A 20950-nucleotide genomic window follows, 5' to 3' on the forward strand; every position below is an offset into this window, starting at 1 on the left:
AATGCTCTCCGATGTGGACATTGAACTGGGAAATGGAGCAATTTTCTGACTGAAACCACGAACTGCGAAGACAGTTTATATGTTGTTACTTTTTTGTTCAAATCCAACCAGAACTTAGCATAGGATGATAGGACCACAGACAAACTAACTGGCAAGCAGTTTTCATCCATCCTACTTCTATGATCTTTTGTCTTTAGAGGCACGCAGGATATTTTTTACTCTAAAGCAATTTTCAATAGATTTTTGTTATTCTTTAGGGAGCAAGGCTAAACCATGGACGCATTGGATGTAGAAAACACAGTCAGATGTGAGATGTCTATGAGAATATCTTCTTTTCTTAATTTTTTTTTTTTTTTTTTTTTTACATACAAAAACATTAAGCTCGTCAGCTCTAATCAGCGAGAGTGTCAATTCTCAACCTATTAAGCTAAAACGAATTGCCAACGAAGAATTTGGTGTTTATACAGTACATATACGGTGTTTTCGATCATATAAATATATAATACTTGCAGTATTTAAAACCAAATACTTGAACATTTTAGGCATATGAGAGCCTACTCGAATTTCACTTTCTCAAACAAGTGTCTGGACAGTTCATGCCGTATCTATTCCAGCTGCCCAAACACCTGTTCAAGTAACTTGAGTTCTAGCAAATCCAATTGTAATGCAATAAGATAGTAACCAAACTCCGAGCAAATCCAATTCTAGCGCAATAAGACAGTCTCTTCGCATGAGATTCTAGTTTAGTGCAACCTTCCATTTCAACTTTGTTTTTTCTCTTTTCTTTTCAATTTAGAGTTCACCGTGGTGAGCTTCCATGGTGATGCCGGTGGCTCATGTTTAATGGAACATTTTATCTAGTGCTTGAGATTCTTGTAAAAGCAAAAGGTGATGCTGCAAGTGGGCAGAGAACAATGTAGAGCACACAGGAAAGACAACATAGACGCACAGTTCCTCGTAATTAAAAGATTAGAAGATTAGATGTACTTGGTGCATTAATCAAAGATGACAAGGCAGACACAGAGAATCGTATTTGGATTCGTGTGTTTTAATCAAATCCTCAGTGGCTTCAGTACTATCACTATCATTATTTCTTAGTTGCCCAACACAAATGCTTTGCTTATCTCGTCATATATCAATTAGGGGGAACTGGGGAAGGGTCTCCTTACCAACCCCAAATGATGAGGACGGAATCAAAAGTGAGCCAAATTTAGGTGACACGTAGGATTGGTCACCAACAACCAGAATATATTTAGAAAAAAATGCAAAGGGTTAATATTTTTTTTATATTTGGCCCATCTCATCTTACAAATTAACCATTAGATTTGTGGACTTATATGATTCGACCTTACATAAATCAATGGTAGACTCCACAAATTTAATAGTTGGTCTATTGAATTTATAAAAAAACTTATTAAGCCATAACATTTTTCATATATATATATATCGAAAATGAATGATCACCCACTTTCCTAGACAACACAAAGGAATTTTAAGAGTCAAAGATCCGGTCTACATCGGATATCATGGAGTTTATCAAATTAATAACTCAAGTGCCCTGGGAATCACTAATGTAGCTTATCTTGGATATAGTGGAAGATCGATAATGGCCACATAGGAAAAAGAAGTAAGGCAAAATTGCTTTTGCGCATTGAATGATCAGGCAGCACCTTGCTTCATTGCTTTACTGAATTTACTTGTCAAATTCTTTCCCTAGGTTCAAAAGTTGAATTTAATACGATTACGCCTTAGCTCCCACATTAATCTAGTAAGATAGAAATAAAATAAAGTGAGAATTTTCTCTTTAACCATATAATTAATATTCTAACACTTTTTTGTGACCACATGGCCAACACATAAAAAAATTTAATTAGCACACTTTTTTCCGGAGCTCTCCCCTCTCTCCTCTTACTGAAGAAAACCTTTCCTTTCCGGTAGCCCATGGGGGAGGGAGCTACCTCCTTCCCTTCCTTTTTCCTTTTTTCTCCTCTGTTTATTTCAACTTCTTTTTTGCACCTCTTTGGAGGTCCTATTTGCCTCTTCGGAGGCTATATCCGCCTCTTCGGAGGTTATAACCGCTTCTTCAGAGGACTTACCTTTGTCAAGCATATCCATCAGCCCATTCAGCCGCTCGGTTTCAGCCTCCAACCATTGTCCTCGACCCCGGATCTCCTTCCTTTCTGTAGATTTTGGATATGATTTTTTTAAAATTAGATCTATCATTTTCAGGAAGCCATATCCACAGATGCGCCCCTCCTCCGTGATCCTGGGTCCCTCCGCTTCCTGCTGGCATCAATTGCATCATCGTCCGGCCATCACAAGACAGTACGTGGTCCCCATGCCCCCGAGAGTTGGTCTTACTCGCAGGAGCGTGAACGCAACGCGCCGCCGTGTAGCATCTTCCTCCACCCCTCCTCTCGGTTGTCGGCTGCTTCAGTCACTGATGTTGTTGTTTTGTCTTTGTTTTTTCCTACTTTATGTCTTATTGTTCTGTTTGTATTTATTTTTTTCCTGTTATGGTGTGGCCGTCTGTCGATGTCCCATATCTGGCCTTTTGGATTGCAGGTTCTGTTCTGCTTGCAAAGATTTCTTCGGATTTCTTTGTTTTGCCTTTATTAGCAGCCCTTTGCGGCTGCATTGGTACTTTTATAGGGCCGGGTCATTTTTTGACCCATTCCCTCTTGTTACCTTGCTTGGTTTTCAATTCTTGTTTCTGCTTTGCTTTTAAGTTTGGTTTGGGCTGTTGTTTGGGTTGGCCACCCCCCTTGTAATTCCCCTTTCCCTTTTCCCTTATTTGCTTATAGAAAAATAAAATAAAAAATAAATTAATTAATTAATTAATTAATTAATTAAATAATTTCAAAATGGAAGGAATTGGAGTTGGGTGCTACTTCTCCCCCCAATTATGAAAACCAGATTAGTAAATGGGCCTTTGTTTGTTAACTATGGGCCAGTTTAAGTAGTAACTAGGCTCAATTTAAAAGCATCGAGTAGCTAGACAATTAGTGGGCTTTATTAGGCCTTAATTATCACGTGGAAATGTTCTCTCCTTTCGAACCCATTTAAATTTTAGAAGATATCCATCCAAATTAAATCAATTAATAATCCCAAAACTCCTTTCAATGTTAATACCCACCAGGCCCACCACACGACTTAAGCTTGGAGTGCTCCATGTGGCACCCTTCAGTTTGCATTGTGCGGCCACGTAACACAAACTAAAGCCAATATTTATACATTTATAACTTTATATCACATGAAATTTTGTAACATTAAGGGGATAATTAAGTTTACAAAGATAGAGAAAAATTGTGGTTATGCGTTGTAGAAAATCTACAAATTTCTTAAATTTATACTCATTTTGCTTATATATGGATAGCCCTAAATCCAAATGTGGTGTTCATCCGTCTTATTTCTTTGGGTACTTACCTCATCGGATGCCACATTGGTGCTCCTTTTTCGAAAACTTTGGTCTAGTTAGCTACAGTGCTCCTCTTCCTGCTTTAGTTTTCAAGACTTATTGTTGTTGTAATTACTTTAGGTAGTTCACTTGTCCCTTCAAACTGTCATCTAAGACAGCCTCTCTCTTGGCTTTTGAGTCAAGAACTCATTAAATTGGGCCAGCCAATCACTGTCCATTCCCAATAGTTCTTAGGTTTTTGAAGTACTGTATTTGTTGTTATGAGATTATTGTTGGGTTGCCCTAATCCTTTTTCCTGTATATTGCTTAGAAAAAAATAAAAAATAAAAAAATTGCATAGGTAAATAATTACTTATAAAATTATTTCTTAGCAAAAAATCACCATGCATATTTGGGAAACAAAGTATGTTTGGAATAACAAATATCTAAATTGCAACATTCTTTGGTAGCCGGCCAGATGATATTGTAGATGTGGAGATAATGAATGAAATATATGATTAATCATCATGTATGTTCCCCATGGCAAGCAATGCCGAGAGAGTGTGTATTTGTATGGAGCAACATCATAATTATGATACACATGATGATGTATTAGCGATGTGGGCCATGAGATTATGGGTTAAGGATGCCGTGCTCGCAGAAAGTTGGTTTCCAACAATCCCACCCTCCTAAATCATGGCTTACGCACAGACGCAGTTGGACCTAAGGAGCAGTCACCGACATGTTTCACTGGCTATGTCCCTTTGCAAACCCTTTTACGATATTATTATAATTATTATTAACTGGGAAAACCCTTTTAAGATTTACTTCTATATATCCACATTCAATTAGGAAAGCTGGGCATGCCTCTTAGACAAAATCATTGCCCAACATTAGTGTTCCATGCTTGCAACCCTTTTATATGCTCGCTTTTGCCCTTTCAAATGCCTTTTTGCATTAAAATACTACAATCACAGAAGAAAGATATCAAATGACCCTTTTATGTGGAGTCATGTACACACTGGATGGATGGGGAGGGTCATAACTACTATTTCATGAACAAATATTACTTAATTAGAAAATTAAAAAAAAAAAAAGAAAGAAAGAAAGAAGTTCCTGCTGGTTCTGTGGTTTTGAATTGATCCATCATTTAAGCCCTACATAAGCTGCTACCACTCATTCTCATGATTCTATTCTCTTCTTTTCATGTGTGGCCTAAGTGGAATTCACTTTACTACAATTCAACCTTTTTTATAATAAAAAAAATGTATATATAACTAAAATTCTAAAGTTAGATGCCTAGATGCTCTTCGTACAAGAAATGCAATCTACTTGCATCTTTGTTCCAAAATAGCTTGTTTTTAATTTTAGAAAAATGTTAGCATAACTTGTTGATACGTGTTAGCATGTGATTGGAAGGTGTTACAATCTTTCTTTTAGTAGTTAACCTAACTTTAATTACATATTAACACGTGTCAACAAGTTATAAAAGAGTTATAAGCGTATCGGTTTTTTACGAACATTGTATTTTGTTTTTATATTTATATTTGTGTCCTTTCAAAGAAGATCATCTACTTTACTTTAAGACAGAAGAATATAGTCTAAGAAGTACTTCCTTAACATCTATTTTCCTTATCTTAAACTTTCACAAACATTCTTTTCCAAGTGGGATCGGAAAATAGTGCAAAAGTTTGCGAAAGGCAAGTCCTTTAGACTTTGAATTGAAGCCCACTGACCCTATTAGCGGCTCAAATAAATCAAGTCAAGGAATTACAACTATGTCATCATGACAAATAAATCAAGTCAAGGAATTACAAACGTTTCTAGGAATTGGGTCCTAAAAGTCTCACCTGGGGTTCTTCCTTGTGGGGTTCTCAACCCATCAGAAGAAATGGGTCTAGTCATGTTGTCTCTAAGCCAATTGATTGAAAAGGTTTTGGTCAACCAGGTTTTAAGGAGATATGAGTCTTGGTCAATCAAAATTTGGATCTCAACTTTCCTTTTGGGTGGATTAGATTTAGACCCATATTAGTATTGTTTCTTCTGCTATCAATCAACATTCAACAGCATGCTGCAATACCCTTTTTTCTTCTTCTTCTTCTTCTCCTTCTTATGTGCGTGTGGGTGTGTGTTTTGGAGCAGTAATTCTCATTAACTCAAGTAAATTAATAACCCGAGTGAGACAGAAAGCTAGATCCTCTGAGGTGAACATGCATGTCATTCAGCTCATATTCTAGAGTCAATGCAACCAAACAGCATCAAGATGTCAGTAAAGGGGAACTTTGGCTTTGGCTTTGGCTTCCACTGTCTGTGTGTGTCAATTAACGTACATAAATTTTGACCATTGTGTGAATACATATATGGCCTGCCTTTTTCTTTATCCAGACGCCATAACCCCATCTCTCAGCGTCAACTTGGAGACAATATGATTATATTGTAGACCATATGATTTGACCCTTGCGCTTCAGAATTCAGACTAAAGAAAGCAACTTGAAAGAATATGCATGCATCAGATGCTAAGATTATTTGGCTAATTGCTCTGATGTTTGGTTTGTGATTACTCCCCAAGTGGGATTTGCATGAGAGCCAGCAATTGAGAATAAAGAGCAGGAAAAAAAAATGATCGGTGTGCAAAAGGATTCATAATAGCAGCCTTAGATTCTGAGTGCCTACTCTAAGACTTCAACTTGGATTTGTTTATGACCATCTTTTAGGCATTCCCACTGCTGTCTGCTTTTCTTCTCTCAAGATGATGAAAAGGGGAATGCTGAATCCATAACAAAATGAAGATCTCATGGTTGCTTCAAACGAGATTGCACATGACCCTTTTCCCCCCCTCACAAGAGGCAATCATATGGATTGATATAAGCTCAAATTTTCCATTTCTCTGTCCAAAAAGTAAAAATAATATTAAAAAAAGGAAAAAAAACAACAGTCTGTGAAGCTAAGGTCTAAATTCAAGATCTCGACACTAATTCTAATGTTAAATAACTATTTATCCCAAATGCTTTAATACTAATTTTAAATAACCATTTAGTTCATAAGGGGTAGCTCAATCGACTGTGAACTACGCTTAATGAAGCGAGGGTCACTAATTCGAATCCTCTCTCCCCCTTCCCTTGTGTGGACACGTAAACAAAAAATAAAAAAAAAATAAAAAAACCACTTATTTCAAAAGGGTAAATTTTTTTGCCTTCGTTGCCCTCCAAATTAAAGCAATTGAATACTTGCTGAAAAGCAGCCTTTCAACTGGAGCTTTCAAATGGTTAAATTACTCTTACTCCTATGATAGTACACGTTATTGTAGCTGGTTTAATTTAACAGAAGCTTCTTTATTTATGAGTTGTCAAACTTTTCGGCACCAACCTTAGATTGTAGCTGATTCTAGTTTTGGAGTTAATTAATTAAAGCCCTATTATTGTTGGAACTTCCATTAATATGGAGTGTTGTAAGGTCTCATTAGCTGCCACCCTAGTTATTAAAGTTTTGTAATCAATCAATACTTTTGCTAATTTGGTTTTAAAGCGCACGAGATCACTGTCATTAAGACTTGCCGATAAGTAATGGCGGACCCGCGATTTTGGTTTAGGAAGGACAAGACTAAAAAGAAAGAGGTAAAACAAAATTGACCCTAAAATTAGGGTCTAACCAAAATCAAACGAGAAGGTATTGTTTTTTCATTGCTATGTGGTTTGGTTCCACTGAGATAACTAAATTATGTCTGCCAATTGGTTTGAAATGAGAGTGACACGTTGTGGGCCAAGCAAGCCCAAAAGAAGGAGAGAGAGAGAGAGAGCTTGTGGGCCAATATTCCTGAATGCTATCCATTTTCTGTATGAAGGAGGTGTAATTGAGTGTTAAAAGTTAAAACCCTAAGAAGTAGAAGCAGAATTAGAACAAGATATAAAATTAGGAATAAAGGGAATGCTGGAGAAGTGGCAGGCATCATTGCCAGAGTCCTAAAAAGAGAGCCGAGGGGAATACTCTGGGAAAGGCAAACCCAGGCATTGGTAGACTGATTAGAGTAATCAGCTCGAAATTAAACTACATTAATATTAATAATAATAATAATAATAATAAGAATAATAATAGATAATCATGAGGTTAAGACTGATTTGCATAATATTAGCTCTATTTCTGCTTCCATTTTTACATTTGAAACTCCAACATGTAATTTACTAAAAACAAACTGTAAGTTTGTAACCAATCCAAGCCTTGAGTGATCAGTGATGTCATGTGTATCTAACCCTGACATCATGACCCCTAAGGCTTCTCCAGTAGTTCTGGTCGCCCATGTAAATGTTATCTTGTCGTTTTGGCTTGGTAGATATGAGAAGGGTTCCATATTGTCCACAAAAGGTTTTTGCCTATTATAAAAGAGGTAGAACAACAAAGGTCTCGATTTTAATTAAATATTTTAGTTCTTCGGCCCACGTTTAAAAAAGGATATCCAACAAATCAAAACACTGTAATTGGGAAAAATTAGCTCAGATTCAAATCTTTTAGACTATAATACACGGATTAATAAATAAAAGAAAAAAGCAGAGTGGAAATTAAGGGGAAATGAAAGATAGAGCAGCTGATCATGCATGGGTGTGTGCATAAGCATGCACAGAGAGCGCATAACCAGATGCGCGTGCGAACACGGCAGGCCCAACACATAAACAAATTGGCTCACGCCTAGAAAACGACTACTCAAAAAGGTGTGGCGCTTAGAAGAAGCTAAGATTGAGTAAAAAATTACAAAGCCTAGGAAAGTATTGACTTGGAATTGATACGTGGCTAGTAATCTAGCATGGTGGTCACCCACCAAATGGACAAATCTCCACCCATCCCCAACTCAACTACTGTAGCATCGGCAACAGCCCATCATTTCCTTGTCAAATTATCCAACCCCAAAAAACTGGTCGTATTAAGAAATGTTGGAAAACAAAAGTGGGTTACCCTTAGTTTGTTAAATTATTATGGGAAGGGAGGGAGGATAAAATAGAGTAGCTGACACAAAGAACATCTAGGGAAGTGAGAAAGAGAAGCCCCAAAGCAAAGAACTTTGGAAACCCAGAATCAAGTGTAATTCCTATCTGTCCTCAGAGCCAAAGTAAAGAATAACAGTCATCAGTACCATTTTGCCCTATAAAATTAACACAAAAAAGATAAAGTTTCAGTCTTTGTATTGGAGACTGGAAACACAACCTCTCAAACACCACCCCTGATCTTCCTCTGTCCTCATTTTCTTTTTCGAATTTTAAATGCAGGGCATGATTTCATCACTACCCTGTATTTATAACTCCATGCCCACATGGGTAAAACTTTAAGAAAACCCAACCCATTTTTTGTGAGTTTTTTATTTAGCTCATGCCTTGAAGTTCTAGTTGTCAGAACTTAAAACCAAGGTATTAGAAGCTGTGAGAGAGGGAGAATAGAAGGAAGTTTTCCTTGTCCTGGGGTTCCAAACCTTTGGAAATGGTGAGAGAGTGAAGTGCGTTTCTTAGAATAGTCATTAGGTGTTGGATGGATTTGCTGGGAGGTGTGTCTTCGACGAGAATACCTAGGAATAAATTTTTTGAGCACACAAGAGGACAAAACCAATGTACACAAACACAAACGGATAGTGCAGAAGAAACAAGTCGAAGAGATTTCTCAAACATGGCAGCTAGCTGGTCTAAGATCTCTCCAATCATTCCCATTTTTGTGTGTTTTCTCCTTGTTTCTACTTTGGTTTGTCCGGCCCATTCGTCGGCACCCAGTGAAGACCGTGCAGCCAACCGAACTTTCAGGCCGGAGGAAGAGTTAAAAAAGCTGCAAGTAATAAGATCTCGTCTCAGGAAGATCAACAAGCCTGCGGTCAAGACAATTCAGGCATTTTACTCTATCTCTTATAACACTGTTCTATATATTTATAGACATGACTTTCACTTCCCCTGTTTTTGCTCTGTTTTGGACTTAATAATATGTTAGGTTTGTTTTTGGCTGCAGAGTCCTGATGGTGATCTCATGGATTGCGTTGTGTCTCATCTGCAACCAGCTTTTGATCACCCTCTTCTTAAAGGACAAAAACCACTGGTAATTGAACTTCAAAAATGACTATAAATCAAATTTTGCATCTCTTGGGATTCTCAGAATTCATATCTTAGAGGCTTAGAGCCAAGATAATGCTGTTAAAGAGTTTGTTTTTGGCTGTAAAAATTGTAGGATCCGCCAGAGAGACCAAATGGCCATAACCCGACGGGCATGGTAGAAGAAGATTTCCAGTTATGGAGTATGTCTGGTGAATCATGTCCAGAAGGAACAATTCCAATCAGAAGAACATCTGAACAAGATATGTTAAGAGCTAAATCTGTCCAAAGATTTGGAAGGAAACCGAGAAGACGTGTTAGAAGAGACTCCAGCAGCAATGGCCATGAGGTAAGTGTATAAAAGCAAATACATAAATAGAGGACACCCCAGAATTTTTCTTCAAGAATCACACAAATTATCAACCAGGAGAAATTCTCTCCTTATTGCACCTTTATTTATTAATTTATTAATTTCTTTCTGTTCTTGTCCTCCTTTAAGATTTAGATAAGAACTTTATGGAAGTTGTTAAACAAGGAATAAAGAGTGACAAAAAACTGCCTTTCTTTTTTTTTTTTTTGTGATAAACTTATTCGCCTTTACTCTCTTGCAACAAATTCTTCCACAGAATTTTGAATATAACATGGCTCAGAGCATGACAAGAAAGTCTCTGTTGCTCCTATATCAGTAAGATAATCAAATATAATCTGGTTAATTTCTATTTATAGTAAGAACAGAATTTCATGGCTGCTCTTCTATTAAGGGTTCAAGTCTCCCTGAAATCATGAAAAGGGAAGAAACATAAGAAAATAGTTTTAGATTATTCATTTTATTATTGTCTTCTCCTCATTCAAAATTCTGGGTTGCAGCATGCAGTTGGGTATGTGAGTGGTGATCAGTACTACGGAGCAAAAGCCAGCATAAATGTGTGGGCACCCCGCGTGGCTAATCAATATGAATTCAGCTTGTCTCAAATGTGGGTCATCTCTGGCTCATTCGGCGATGATCTTAACACCATTGAAGCTGGCTGGCAGGCATGTAAAAAAATAAAAAAATAAAAGAACTCAATTGAAAAGAAAAGTTAATTTGTCCTTTGAAAACATTGTCAACAGATTAATTCTGAAAGCAACACTCAAACGCTCAATACATAATTGGTTGTGCGAAGTATTTCAACACATTAAATACCAATATTTCCTTTCACATTTAAAGTAATTAACGCAGCTCAACTACCTCTCTCTTTCTATCTTTTGAGTTGTAGGCTTTGTAGCCATGGAAGCTAATTCATTAATTCTTCTGCAGGTTAGCCCCGAGCTATATGGGGACAACTATCCTAGATTCTTTACTTACTGGACTGTAAGTTGCCCCTTCCTTTAAGTTTCATAATATATATTGTAATTAATTTCACAAGTAAAGTAATTATTAATTTATTAATTTATAGACGGACGCGTATCAAGCAACCGGGTGTTACAATTTGCTATGCTCAGGCTTCGTTCAGACTAATAATAGAATTGCAATTGGGGCGGCAATCTCTCCAACTTCCTCGTACAACGGTGGACAATTCGATATTAGCTTATTGGTTTGGAAGGTAATTTCAACTTCTTTTACAAAAATAATTGATAATTGATAATTGAAGGGTGCTTCTACCGCACGTATAGCCGTATAGGCTAACCTTGGTCCCACCAAAGTTAAAGAAAAATTTATGGTAAACTGCTCTCCGCCATTAGATGTAAATACTTTGCCCAAAAAGTCCCAAGATGTCCATTAAAGACAGAGGACACCATCTTCCTTACGGATTGATATTTAGGGTATCGTATAGGATACATTACTTTTTTTTTTGGCTTTCATTTTAAATGAGTGGTCCAAATCATGATATTAAAGTTAAAAAAAAAAAAAAAAATGAGCTGTTAAAATAATTTATAAAAGATGTTTGGCAGCCTAGGAAGGTTTGACCATCCCTTTAACCGTGGAAGAAGTTGCAATAATAATAATCATGGAAGACAATAGAAGGTCATACGCATGCATTGATAATTACAAATAATGGACTGGAATTCCTTAGTGCTTTTGTGCTTTGCCAGATTCTATTCTTTTTCAAGCAAAAGAGCTTCCTACCTACGCACCCTTTTCATTTGCTACTATCATTGATTCTATAGAGAACAATCCACATAGTTTTCCCCCTTTTTTTTTTCTTTTTTTTTTTTACGACTTTTATTTTTTGACCCATGTTACCTGTCTCTGAGCTTGTTAACATGCTGCACATGGGTTATAATTAATGGGTAATGAGTGAAAAACAAGGTTTTATAAAGGTTCAAATTAAATATGTAACTTCTTTTTTTTTTTGCCTGTCATGTAGGATCCAAAGCATGGAAATTGGTGGCTAGAATTCGGATCCGGAGTTCTAGTTGGATATTGGCCATCTTTCTTGTTTACCCACCTACGTGATCATGCAAGCATGGTGCAATTTGGAGGAGAAGTTGTTAATTCTAGGCCATCTGGTTTCCACACTTCGACCCAAATGGGCAGTGGACATTTTGCAGGAGAAGGTTTTGGAAAAGCTTCATATTTTCGAAATTTGCAGGTTGTTGACTGGGATAATAGCTTGATCCCATTATCAAACCTAAGAGTCCTAGCCGATCATACCAATTGCTATGATATACAAGGAGGGATTAACAATGTTTGGGGGAATTATTTTTACTATGGTGGACCTGGAAGAAGTGTGAGGTGTCCCTAAAGGGAAAGGTATAGAGGTGGAAATTAAAGTTACCTTAGCTTCTGTTTTTCTTGGGTTATTTGGGTTTCTGCTCGAGATCATTGGGTCAACTTGGAGTACATGTTTACAACTCCATTTTTTTTTCTTCTCAATCCTTTTTTTTTTTTTTTTTTTTTTTACTAACATGTGATTCATTAATTATACCACCTTTAGGGACTTGTGTAAATTTGGAAAAGAAATAGTGAATATACTGTGGTTTGTGATTTTCGTTACTTCTTCTTAGAGGTGACGATTCGTGTTTGTGTGTCGGATACAAGATTATATAGGTTAACTCTAACTTGACTAATTACTCATGTAATTAAACAGATCAGACCCATCAACCATAATGTGCTAATTTAATGTCAAATTCATAATTCATGTAAAAAAATATTTTTGTTTGGAAAATATTTGGGAATGAAAGATTTTATTTTTTATTTTTTGCTGAATATGAAAGATTGGTAATTCAATTTTAGAATAGGGGGAGCCATCCAATTGATCAAACCTACTTTCTTTTTAGTTGCTAATATCCTCCACAAAGGCACAAGAATATTAGATTGCAAGATTAAGAGAAAACTCCAATTATTTTTTTACCGTTAATTTTTACACAAAAATATCTCTAGTTATATTTTTATTTTTATTTTTTACTAAAATTCTTTTTCTAACCGACAGGCCAGGGGGTCGAATCGTAAACCGAAAATTGAGCTACCATAAGTATCTAGCTATATTTATGATCAGCACGTGGATCCAGCTGGAGCAAATATGAAACATAGTTAATTAACAAAACATACATATATAATAGATAGTTTTGGCCACAAACTTGAATATACTAATACAAAAGTAAACACCCTTTCCTTTGAATAAAAAATATAAAAAAATTAATTGGAGATAGCTAGTGTCATTAACAAACATCATTAAAAAAAAGGGTTCTAGCTAGATAATGTATTTGATCACTTGAGCCCCAAAGAAATATTGCAATTATAATACCCCCATCTCTATCATTACGCATTTCTCCATGCTTGCAAAGCGTTCCCACATGAATTAATTTGTTTAAAATGTATTTGTAATTGATTATGTGCACAATTGCCAACTATCTTTTCCTTCAAGTTCAAGTCTAACCTTTAAATCAACTTCAAGCCAAAGCAAAAGATAGGTTGACATTATCGAACCGAGATATCTATTATCGTACGGCGCAAACTCTTATATATTATGATACTGTCAAGCATTTAAACCTTACATAACTTGTCTGCATAAAAACATATACATATAAATTTCATTTAATATGCACCAGAATCTGCTTGACTATATTTATTTCATTAATTTATCTCTAAGCTTGCGCCCCTCTATATGAAACCTTGTTCAGTTGTTGTAAAGAAATATAATATCTAAGTAGACCCAATTGAACCGAATCTCTCTCTGTATATATCTTCTCTCATACTTAAAATCTTTTCAGCTTAATTTTTCACTCATTGTGTGTGAGTCAACCAGCTGGTTTAAAATTGAAATCATATTCTTCAAAGAAAAAGATAAAGATAACCAACACCGGCCATGCATCAACAATATTATTTAGGCGCGTTCAAAACGTCAACCAGCTCTACGGTCGTCCTCCTCTCTTCACGTCCATAAAGGGTGACGGAAAGCACTCAGTACTAATTTGAAGCTGACACTAGTTTAGTGCATCAAAAAGAGAGAGAGAGAGAGTTGACTTGGAAGACAAGTCGGTGGAGCTAGCACTAGCAGATGTAGGATCATAAGAAGTCAAATATACAACATATCTATACTTGAAGCATACGCCGCTTTCAATTGTAGCGAATGATGGGGTTCAATGTAGCTGCTCTTCTGCTAACATTTAAATGAGCCAACCAACCAATCCACCTCGTTTACAGTCATCATATTCGAATTATTTTCATGAATATGTGGACCCTATGGACTATGGTCATATATTGTGTTAAGTCGGTGTCCTGTTAGCATCTTTTGGTGTATATTTGGGGTGAAACTGTAAGAGAAGTCACAATTTGGCACGACTTTGACAGAACCCTAGTGTTCACTTCGATTACTCAGTGAGTCAGTGTGTTGTCCTTTTTTTTTTGTTTTTTTCTGGTACGCTATAACTGCTTGTTGGGTTAGTTGAGACTCCGAAACATAAGGAAATCGAAGGACAAACACAGAGAAAAGAGCATAGTTATATTTTCCAATTCCTTTTCTGACAACCCAACCCCGGCCGGTGGCTTCATTTAAGTCTTCCATATGATTACTCAACCCTGTGGCTTTAACCCGAAGTCATTACTATTGACGGAGATGGTGAAACATAAAAAGAAAAACGGATTGAGGTTTGTGTAAGATTTAACAGCTTTATTCGTTCTTCCATATATGACATGCCTTTTACTGAGATGCTGGTTGTCTGGACAGATAAATTTTAATTAAAAAAAAAAAAAAAAAGATTCTGGTTGTCTAGTAGAGTAATTGTTCAAGGCTTTAACCCAAGTCATTGGTCAGTTGGCTGAGACAGTGAAACAGAAAATGACAGGCCAACCCAAGGACTTGATTATGATGGCTTTAGCCCTAACCATTAATTAGTGAATTGGCTATAACAGTTAAATATAATTAGGAACTAAAATGTAAATTCAAATACTTCTTCGTCATCTGAGCATCTGGCAATACAAAGGGCAGGAAGGAGTATTTTGTGTTGGATTGAACCTATCCCTCTGATTTGCATGCTACGGGCTTTGGATATGCGGCCAGTGTCAGGCAAGCAGCCTGAACGGCACAACAAATTCTTAAACATAGCTTCATATACAAAAGGCAAGAACCCATACTCACAATAGAATCCACAGCTTTCACATATGTAAATGGAGCATCCTTAGTTCGATATTTCATAATTTCAAATAGACGAGGCACTCTTGAAAGGCCTATGCCATGTGTCACCTCATATTGATACACACATGAAGGGAACAAATTATTGTAAAAACTGAATAGCATGTAGAAATCATTCAAAATTGCTTTTACATAAATTGAAATACCAAGATAAGAAAGTGAGAAAAAATAAAACTCACTCAACACATTGTTTCAAACAATTTCGTGCAAGCCTCCGGTGACCTATAACATGGATTCCCACTCCAAGTTGCACACTTCTCTGCTCCAGGTAAACCTTTTAAGTTAACCAGGGCATGAATCCTATTCAGATAGCTTATGTTTGTAGTTTTAGGAAAAGCCAGCCTCAAAGAACACCATACCCGATAAACTTCAAGCAGATTCCCTGTTTGGCCATACACCGTAATTAGGAACTGGTCTTGGCAGGCATTTCTCTTCTCTAATTCCTTAAGTGCATTTTCTGCCTCCTCAAACAATCCTGCATCAACATATACTGACGCCAGGTTGCTATATGTTGTCCAATCTCCAGCGACTCGGCCGTCCCTCTTCATCTCATCAATAACCCTTTCAACCTTGGCAAAATAATTGACAGCAGAGGGAGCCCTCATCCAGACATTGCATGTACAAGAATCCAGTATGAGGAGGCTTTCATTTCCGGTGTGATGGCCGGGATCTTTTCTGGCTGCCCGGTTTTTGTGTAAAGGGTCATAAGGCTGTTGTAAGGCATGGTGCTTGAAGGAAGGTTGAGTTCCTTCATCTTTTCCATGAGGCTCTCTCTGCTTTTTCAGTCATCGGTTCTTTGCAGTAACAACTGAGAAGGGCACCATAACAGAGATGATTCTTTGATGATTCAGGAAGATCAATGAAATAATTTTCTGCAGCACAATACCCCATGATTTGGCAACTAGATCTAGAGGGTAGCTTGATCACAGACTGTCTGATTTATGCCCCTTTTAGCCATGGTTTCTGAAAGCTGTAGTAGTATTAAAAATAAGACTCCAATAATATACAAATTGCAGTCCAGATTAAAATCACAAAATGAAATATAATAAGTCTGAGACAATGGAGAATGCTACAAAACCAAGCAGGTGCCCCCTTTCCCAGCAAGCTCAGTAAAGAGGCAACAAAGGGTACTAAATCGGGGGCCAGATTTTGCTACTACTTTAACGAAATGCAATGCTAGGTGAACCAAAAGTAGAGCAATAATTTGATGTGGAGTTGGGATAATTCTATTGATTGATGCCCAAATAACACAACAAGTCACACTTACAAACCCAGGAATAGTTGTATATATTGTACATAGCCTTCACATTTTGACATGCTTGAATTCTATATACAACATAAAATGCAGCAATGCTGAAAACCCTATTAAAGCTATAACGCAAAGAAGGAAGTTCATTTCATCAAATTTGGCACCAAATCACAGAGCTCCCAAAGTTATGAACTATAATTATTAGCATGTTTCTAATAAGACTGGTTATTACTTATAAAATAAAAAATAAATAATTATTAGCATGTGACGATCAGGGATACAAACACAACCAAATAGTTATATAGAAACGAGATTAGAGGGTTCTAGGAGGAGAACCAAAAGAGCAGGGTAGTAGAGCTTGCGTTCGCGAAGCTCCTTGAGGGTGTCGGCGGCGTGTCGCCCACCTCCCATTTGAAGACTCACTTGGGGTAGTAGACCTTGCGCTCGAAAACCCTTTTGAAATTGTTGCCCACTTCCCATTTGTAGACTCGCTCGTTGCTCTTGAGGAACTGTGCCGAGCGCTCACCTCCGAGCTACATTCCCCGAAAAGCCTCACGTACAGCGCTTCCTCCAAGTACTTCTTCGATCGCTTCGCCACGCTCTTCGCGCGCCCGAAATGCAACTGCTGCACCGCCATCTTGCTTGTGCAATGGCTTCCAGTCTCCGAGGTTTGGGGTTTTTATTCGATTTCTCTGAAAGTTGCACTAATCCCTAGCGTTGCCAAGTAGAAACGAGCTTGAAGAAATGGTTCGGCCCGTTTGGGAAAATTTGGGCTGTGGGCTTTAGTTTAATAGGCCTTTGCGCCTTCCTATAATTAACCTACAAGGCAAGGGAGGGCCCAAGTCGCTCAGCTGATACAGAGTTTCGGTTGTTTTACTCTGAAAGTGTTTTTTTAAATAGCAAAAAGATTAAGAAATAAATAAAAAAGGGTTTAGGTTATGGAGAATTGGCTCAACAATTTTACAGTCTCTTCCTTTTCATTTTTTTTCTTTTTCTTTTACTTCTGCATATTTGCTTAAGAATAGAAGCATTTCTTCAAGGTAATCATGACACAACACAAGTTAATTTGTTCAGCAAGAAATTTTGGTGAAAACACAAATTGTTAATTTGCTACTACAATCCATCTGTTAATCGCAAATGAGACAAAAATCAGATGAAATTCGACAAATCGAAGAAAATTTCAAATAAGAAATTAGATAAATATTGTTTTCAACGCTGCCATGTTGCGTAAGAGAAATGTTAAAATAACTACGCGTTCATACTACATGTTGCTTGAAACTATTCATGACTGTATTTTGCATTTGGTTTCACATAATTGGATGAAGCTGTTTTTTTAGTCTTTTTATTAGCAATTTTAACAAAAAAAAATAATAATGCAAAATGACTAAGTCATATGAGATGCTCTCTTTGTGTGGTGTTAAGCCTTTTAAAATGACATCTGTCTTTTGACATTTTTGTTATTTTCACCAAAGTCCCGTTGTCTCTTGTTAATTGTCGTGGATGTTAGTCTTTAAAATGATATTTCCTTTTGTAGTGTTAGCCTCTAAATGACATTTTTGTTATTTTCACCAAAGTCAGTCAACTTTTGTGGAGTTGGCCTTTAAAATGACATTTTTGTTTTTCTTTTTGGCACGATTCATGAACATGAACTTAACATTGGGTTTCCTAATGGATTAGAAAATTGAAAAGAAATTGCAGTCAACTTGGAGCATATATGCTCCTTATAAATTGGTTTGTAGAAAATTTTGTACAAATTCGCTTTCAAAAAATGACATGTATTAATTATATCTTTTCTTAATAACGTGTGCTTTTTATATACTTTTTTAATAGGTTAAAAAACATATGTCGCTTTTAGAAGCTAACTTGTAGAAAATTTCTATGCATAATGTTTGAACTTTATGGCATAAGATAAGATCCTGGAAAATTGGAAATGAGAGAGCCATTGCTTAGGCCAACCTTAAAGGAACTTAATTGTGCAACTTGAATTTCTATATGTCCGGTACTGGAAATGTCATCAATGGTGGTGGCCGGTGGGATATATATATAGTGACACTAGATTAGATTAGGAGATAAGCCTTTGTATAACGCAGTTTAACTAGCAGATCATTTCCATTTCACTTGACGTGGCACCATATATATATATATATGCACGTTAAATACTATAGAATTTAATTTAAATCATAAAATTGATGTAAACAAAGACTTAGAAAAGTCTAAGTCAGCTTAAATGTTTTTTTCTTTTTTGAACCTTTTCCATTGGGTGCGACAAGAGAAGTCAGGTTGAACTGACTTGTTGAGTTTGTTTGCTAGATTATGGGTCAATGACTCACACCAGAAATCCATATAATCATTCTAGAATTTTACGTTTAGACCATGGCCATGGAGAGGTGATTAGCAGTAAATCATGCTAGCTAACAGATATATATTTGACAACAAAAAAATAATGAATTAATTAATTAATTAATTGTGTAATAATCCTACGTAGGCTGTAGCCAAACCGTCACATATCTACCCGTCCAATTAAAGCTTCTACGGCAAGAGATACAAATTAAAGGGTGGCAAGATAAAAATTATTTGTTTTTAAATTATATGTAATATTCGGAAGTCCTTCGAAATAGCATCATCGTAACTTTATTCTTTTCTTTTCATGAAGTATGAACGTATCTAATTTAAAAACAAAATGCTGGCCCGGATCCATTTATAACTCTTTTACCATTTACTCACATTGCCAGGCCACGATGAGACAATCAACCACGATGGATTTGGTAACATTTATGGATATTCAAATAGTTATGCATGTGTTTTCCCAAAAATAATAATAAATTAATAATAATAATAATATATCATTTCAAAAATAAACAAGTTGAAATAATGATTTTAAAAAATATCCTTCCAATTCACTAATTACTCAAAAAATGCACAAATTTTGTGAAGGACGGATCAGAGGTGGTCTATTGTGGGAATTAAATGCCAGTCCAGGACGGATTAACCAGAAGCCAAGGGCGGAAGATGAAGCCCACATGCATGAATCTACATACCAAGCAGCGTACTACTCTTTCTTTATATATATATATATGAAACCTTCGTCTACCCGAAACCAATATCTCATTCTTTTCATCTTCATCTTCTCTTAATAATTTGGTGCATCTCTTTCTTACATATACACGTACATCTTTCAAAGATGAGTTCAAGTGAGCTGCCTGCAGGTAGTTGGTGAATACCGTTTTACCATGTTTTCTTCATATGATTACTTTTGTTTTCCATCAGTTTATTATATATGTCATGTATTGAGTACTGATTGAGTGGCTTTGAACATTTTCAGCTGCACATCCTCCAACTGCACCAGTGCCTTACGTGGCTCCACCACCGGTTGGCTATCCTACAAAAGACGGCTTCAGCTCCGGCTACTCTCAGAATTCTCCTCCTCCAGTGGAAACCAAGTCTAGGGGCGACGACTCAAAGTGGTAAGCCCTCTATCTCCTCATATAGCTAGCCATTTTCCTTTTATACATTGATTCAATATTCATTTCTGCAATTTTCTTTTTTCTTTTTTGGGATTATATTGATTTTCTTCTCAGATAGACGTGTGGCATTGTGATTTGTCTATTTGTTTACTGCGCAGTTGTTTCCACGTCTGCTGTTGCTGCTACGAATCTGCTTCATAGAATTCCAAAGCCCTATGGCTTCATCTAAGTCTTCAATACAGAGCATGTTCTCGTTTGTTTTGCCTACACTCATTGCTGTTCTAGTTGTCTTTAAATTTCAACGGTTGTTTACTTGAGAAGTTCCAACTATATAGGATTTCGTATGAGAATAAGGAAATTCGATCAGATGGACTACGACTCTCAAAGATCACATAGTTGTTCTAGTTATGTGTTATATCTCTTGTATTTCGTTTATATATCTTCAATCACCTACCTACAATAAGTAGGCAATTATCTATACATATATCACTGTGCTCTGAGGAAAATCTAAATGAAACTCTTATCAACATGGAATTTGTTTATCTTTTCTTTTCTTCTTCTTTTGTCATGCCCCAATTACTCAATCGCGTGGCTTTGTTTGAAGTGATCATTAGTATTACAGAGGAGTAATGCTATTTAGTAGAAGAATGTTATATGAGTACTGTCGTATAACTGAAATGACATGACAGTGAAAATTAACTTGAGCTCGTCAAAAAAAATAATTACCGATTTTTACTGCCATGTCATCTCAGTTGTATAGCAATTATATACCAGTTTATTAAATAGTATTTCTCTTGAAAGAAACAAGTTAAAAAACTGGCCATAAAAGAAAAACAGCCTAAGGTTTTTGTAATTTTCTAAAATTGTGAGGGTCTAAGATTTCATTAATTCAGATGGTTGCAGAACGGATTAAGATCTCTGCAATTATTTTTGATTTGATACCATCTTAAATCACAACTTATTCAAAAGCTTAATTGAGCTGATATAAAAGAATACATTTAATAATTTAGTTGATGTTCTTAACACCGACCACCCGTTAACTTCTCTTGTAAGTTGTAACAGTGAAATATAAGGAACTAAAATGTAACATACAACAGACTCAAATAGGTCTTCTTCATCATCCTCGACTTTTTCTTCTTTCAACTTCAATGACAACATTATGCGCTTGT

At 36.3% G+C, this 20950-nt stretch overlaps 1 protein-coding gene, 1 long non-coding RNA gene and 1 pseudogene across 2 annotated transcripts; 2 read left to right on the forward strand and 1 right to left on the reverse strand.

The window, feature by feature from the left end:
- The first annotated feature begins 8383 nt into the window (after positions 1-8383).
- Positions 8384-12430, forward strand: LOC132177673 (protein neprosin-like). The gene is made up of 7 exons (XM_059590099.1): positions 8384-9256; positions 9374-9460; positions 9590-9802; positions 10321-10485; positions 10751-10804; positions 10890-11036; positions 11802-12430. The coding sequence occupies exons 1-7, from the start codon at positions 8909-8911 to the stop codon at positions 12177-12179; spliced, it is 1392 nt and encodes a 463-aa protein (XP_059446082.1). The 5' UTR covers positions 8384-8908; the 3' UTR covers positions 12180-12430.
- Positions 12431-15040: 2610 nt separating this feature from the next.
- On the reverse strand, positions 15041-16994 carry LOC132178947 (large ribosomal subunit protein mL101 (rPPR4)-like; annotated as a pseudogene).
- A 2436-nt stretch (positions 16995-19430) lies between these two features.
- On the forward strand, positions 19431-20277 carry LOC132176897 (uncharacterized). The gene is made up of 3 exons (XR_009439679.1): positions 19431-19523; positions 19640-19781; positions 19940-20277. It is a non-coding gene; the product is annotated as an uncharacterized LOC132176897 (long non-coding RNA).
- The last annotated feature ends 673 nt before the right edge of the window (positions 20278-20950 follow it).

The sequence above is a fragment of the Corylus avellana genome, chromosome ca4 (genome assembly GCF_901000735.1).
Source record: "Corylus avellana chromosome ca4, CavTom2PMs-1.0".
NCBI classification, from domain to species: Eukaryota; Viridiplantae; Streptophyta; class Magnoliopsida; order Fagales; family Betulaceae; genus Corylus; species Corylus avellana.

What these genes read in the sequence shown, in the direction of transcription:
- LOC132177673 (XM_059590099.1), top strand. Translation starts at nt 8,909, where the DNA reads ATGGATTTGCTGGGAGGTGTGTCTTCGACGAGAATACCTAGGAATAAA. An exon ending in GATTCTTTACTTACTGGACT is followed by an intron (nt 10,805 to 10,889) that starts GTAAGTTGCCCC and finishes ATTAATTTATAG; the next exon opens with ACGGACGCGTATCAAGCAAC. An exon ending in TTAGCTTATTGGTTTGGAAG is followed by an intron (nt 11,037 to 11,801) that starts GTAATTTCAACT and finishes CCTGTCATGTAG; the next exon opens with GATCCAAAGCATGGAAATTG.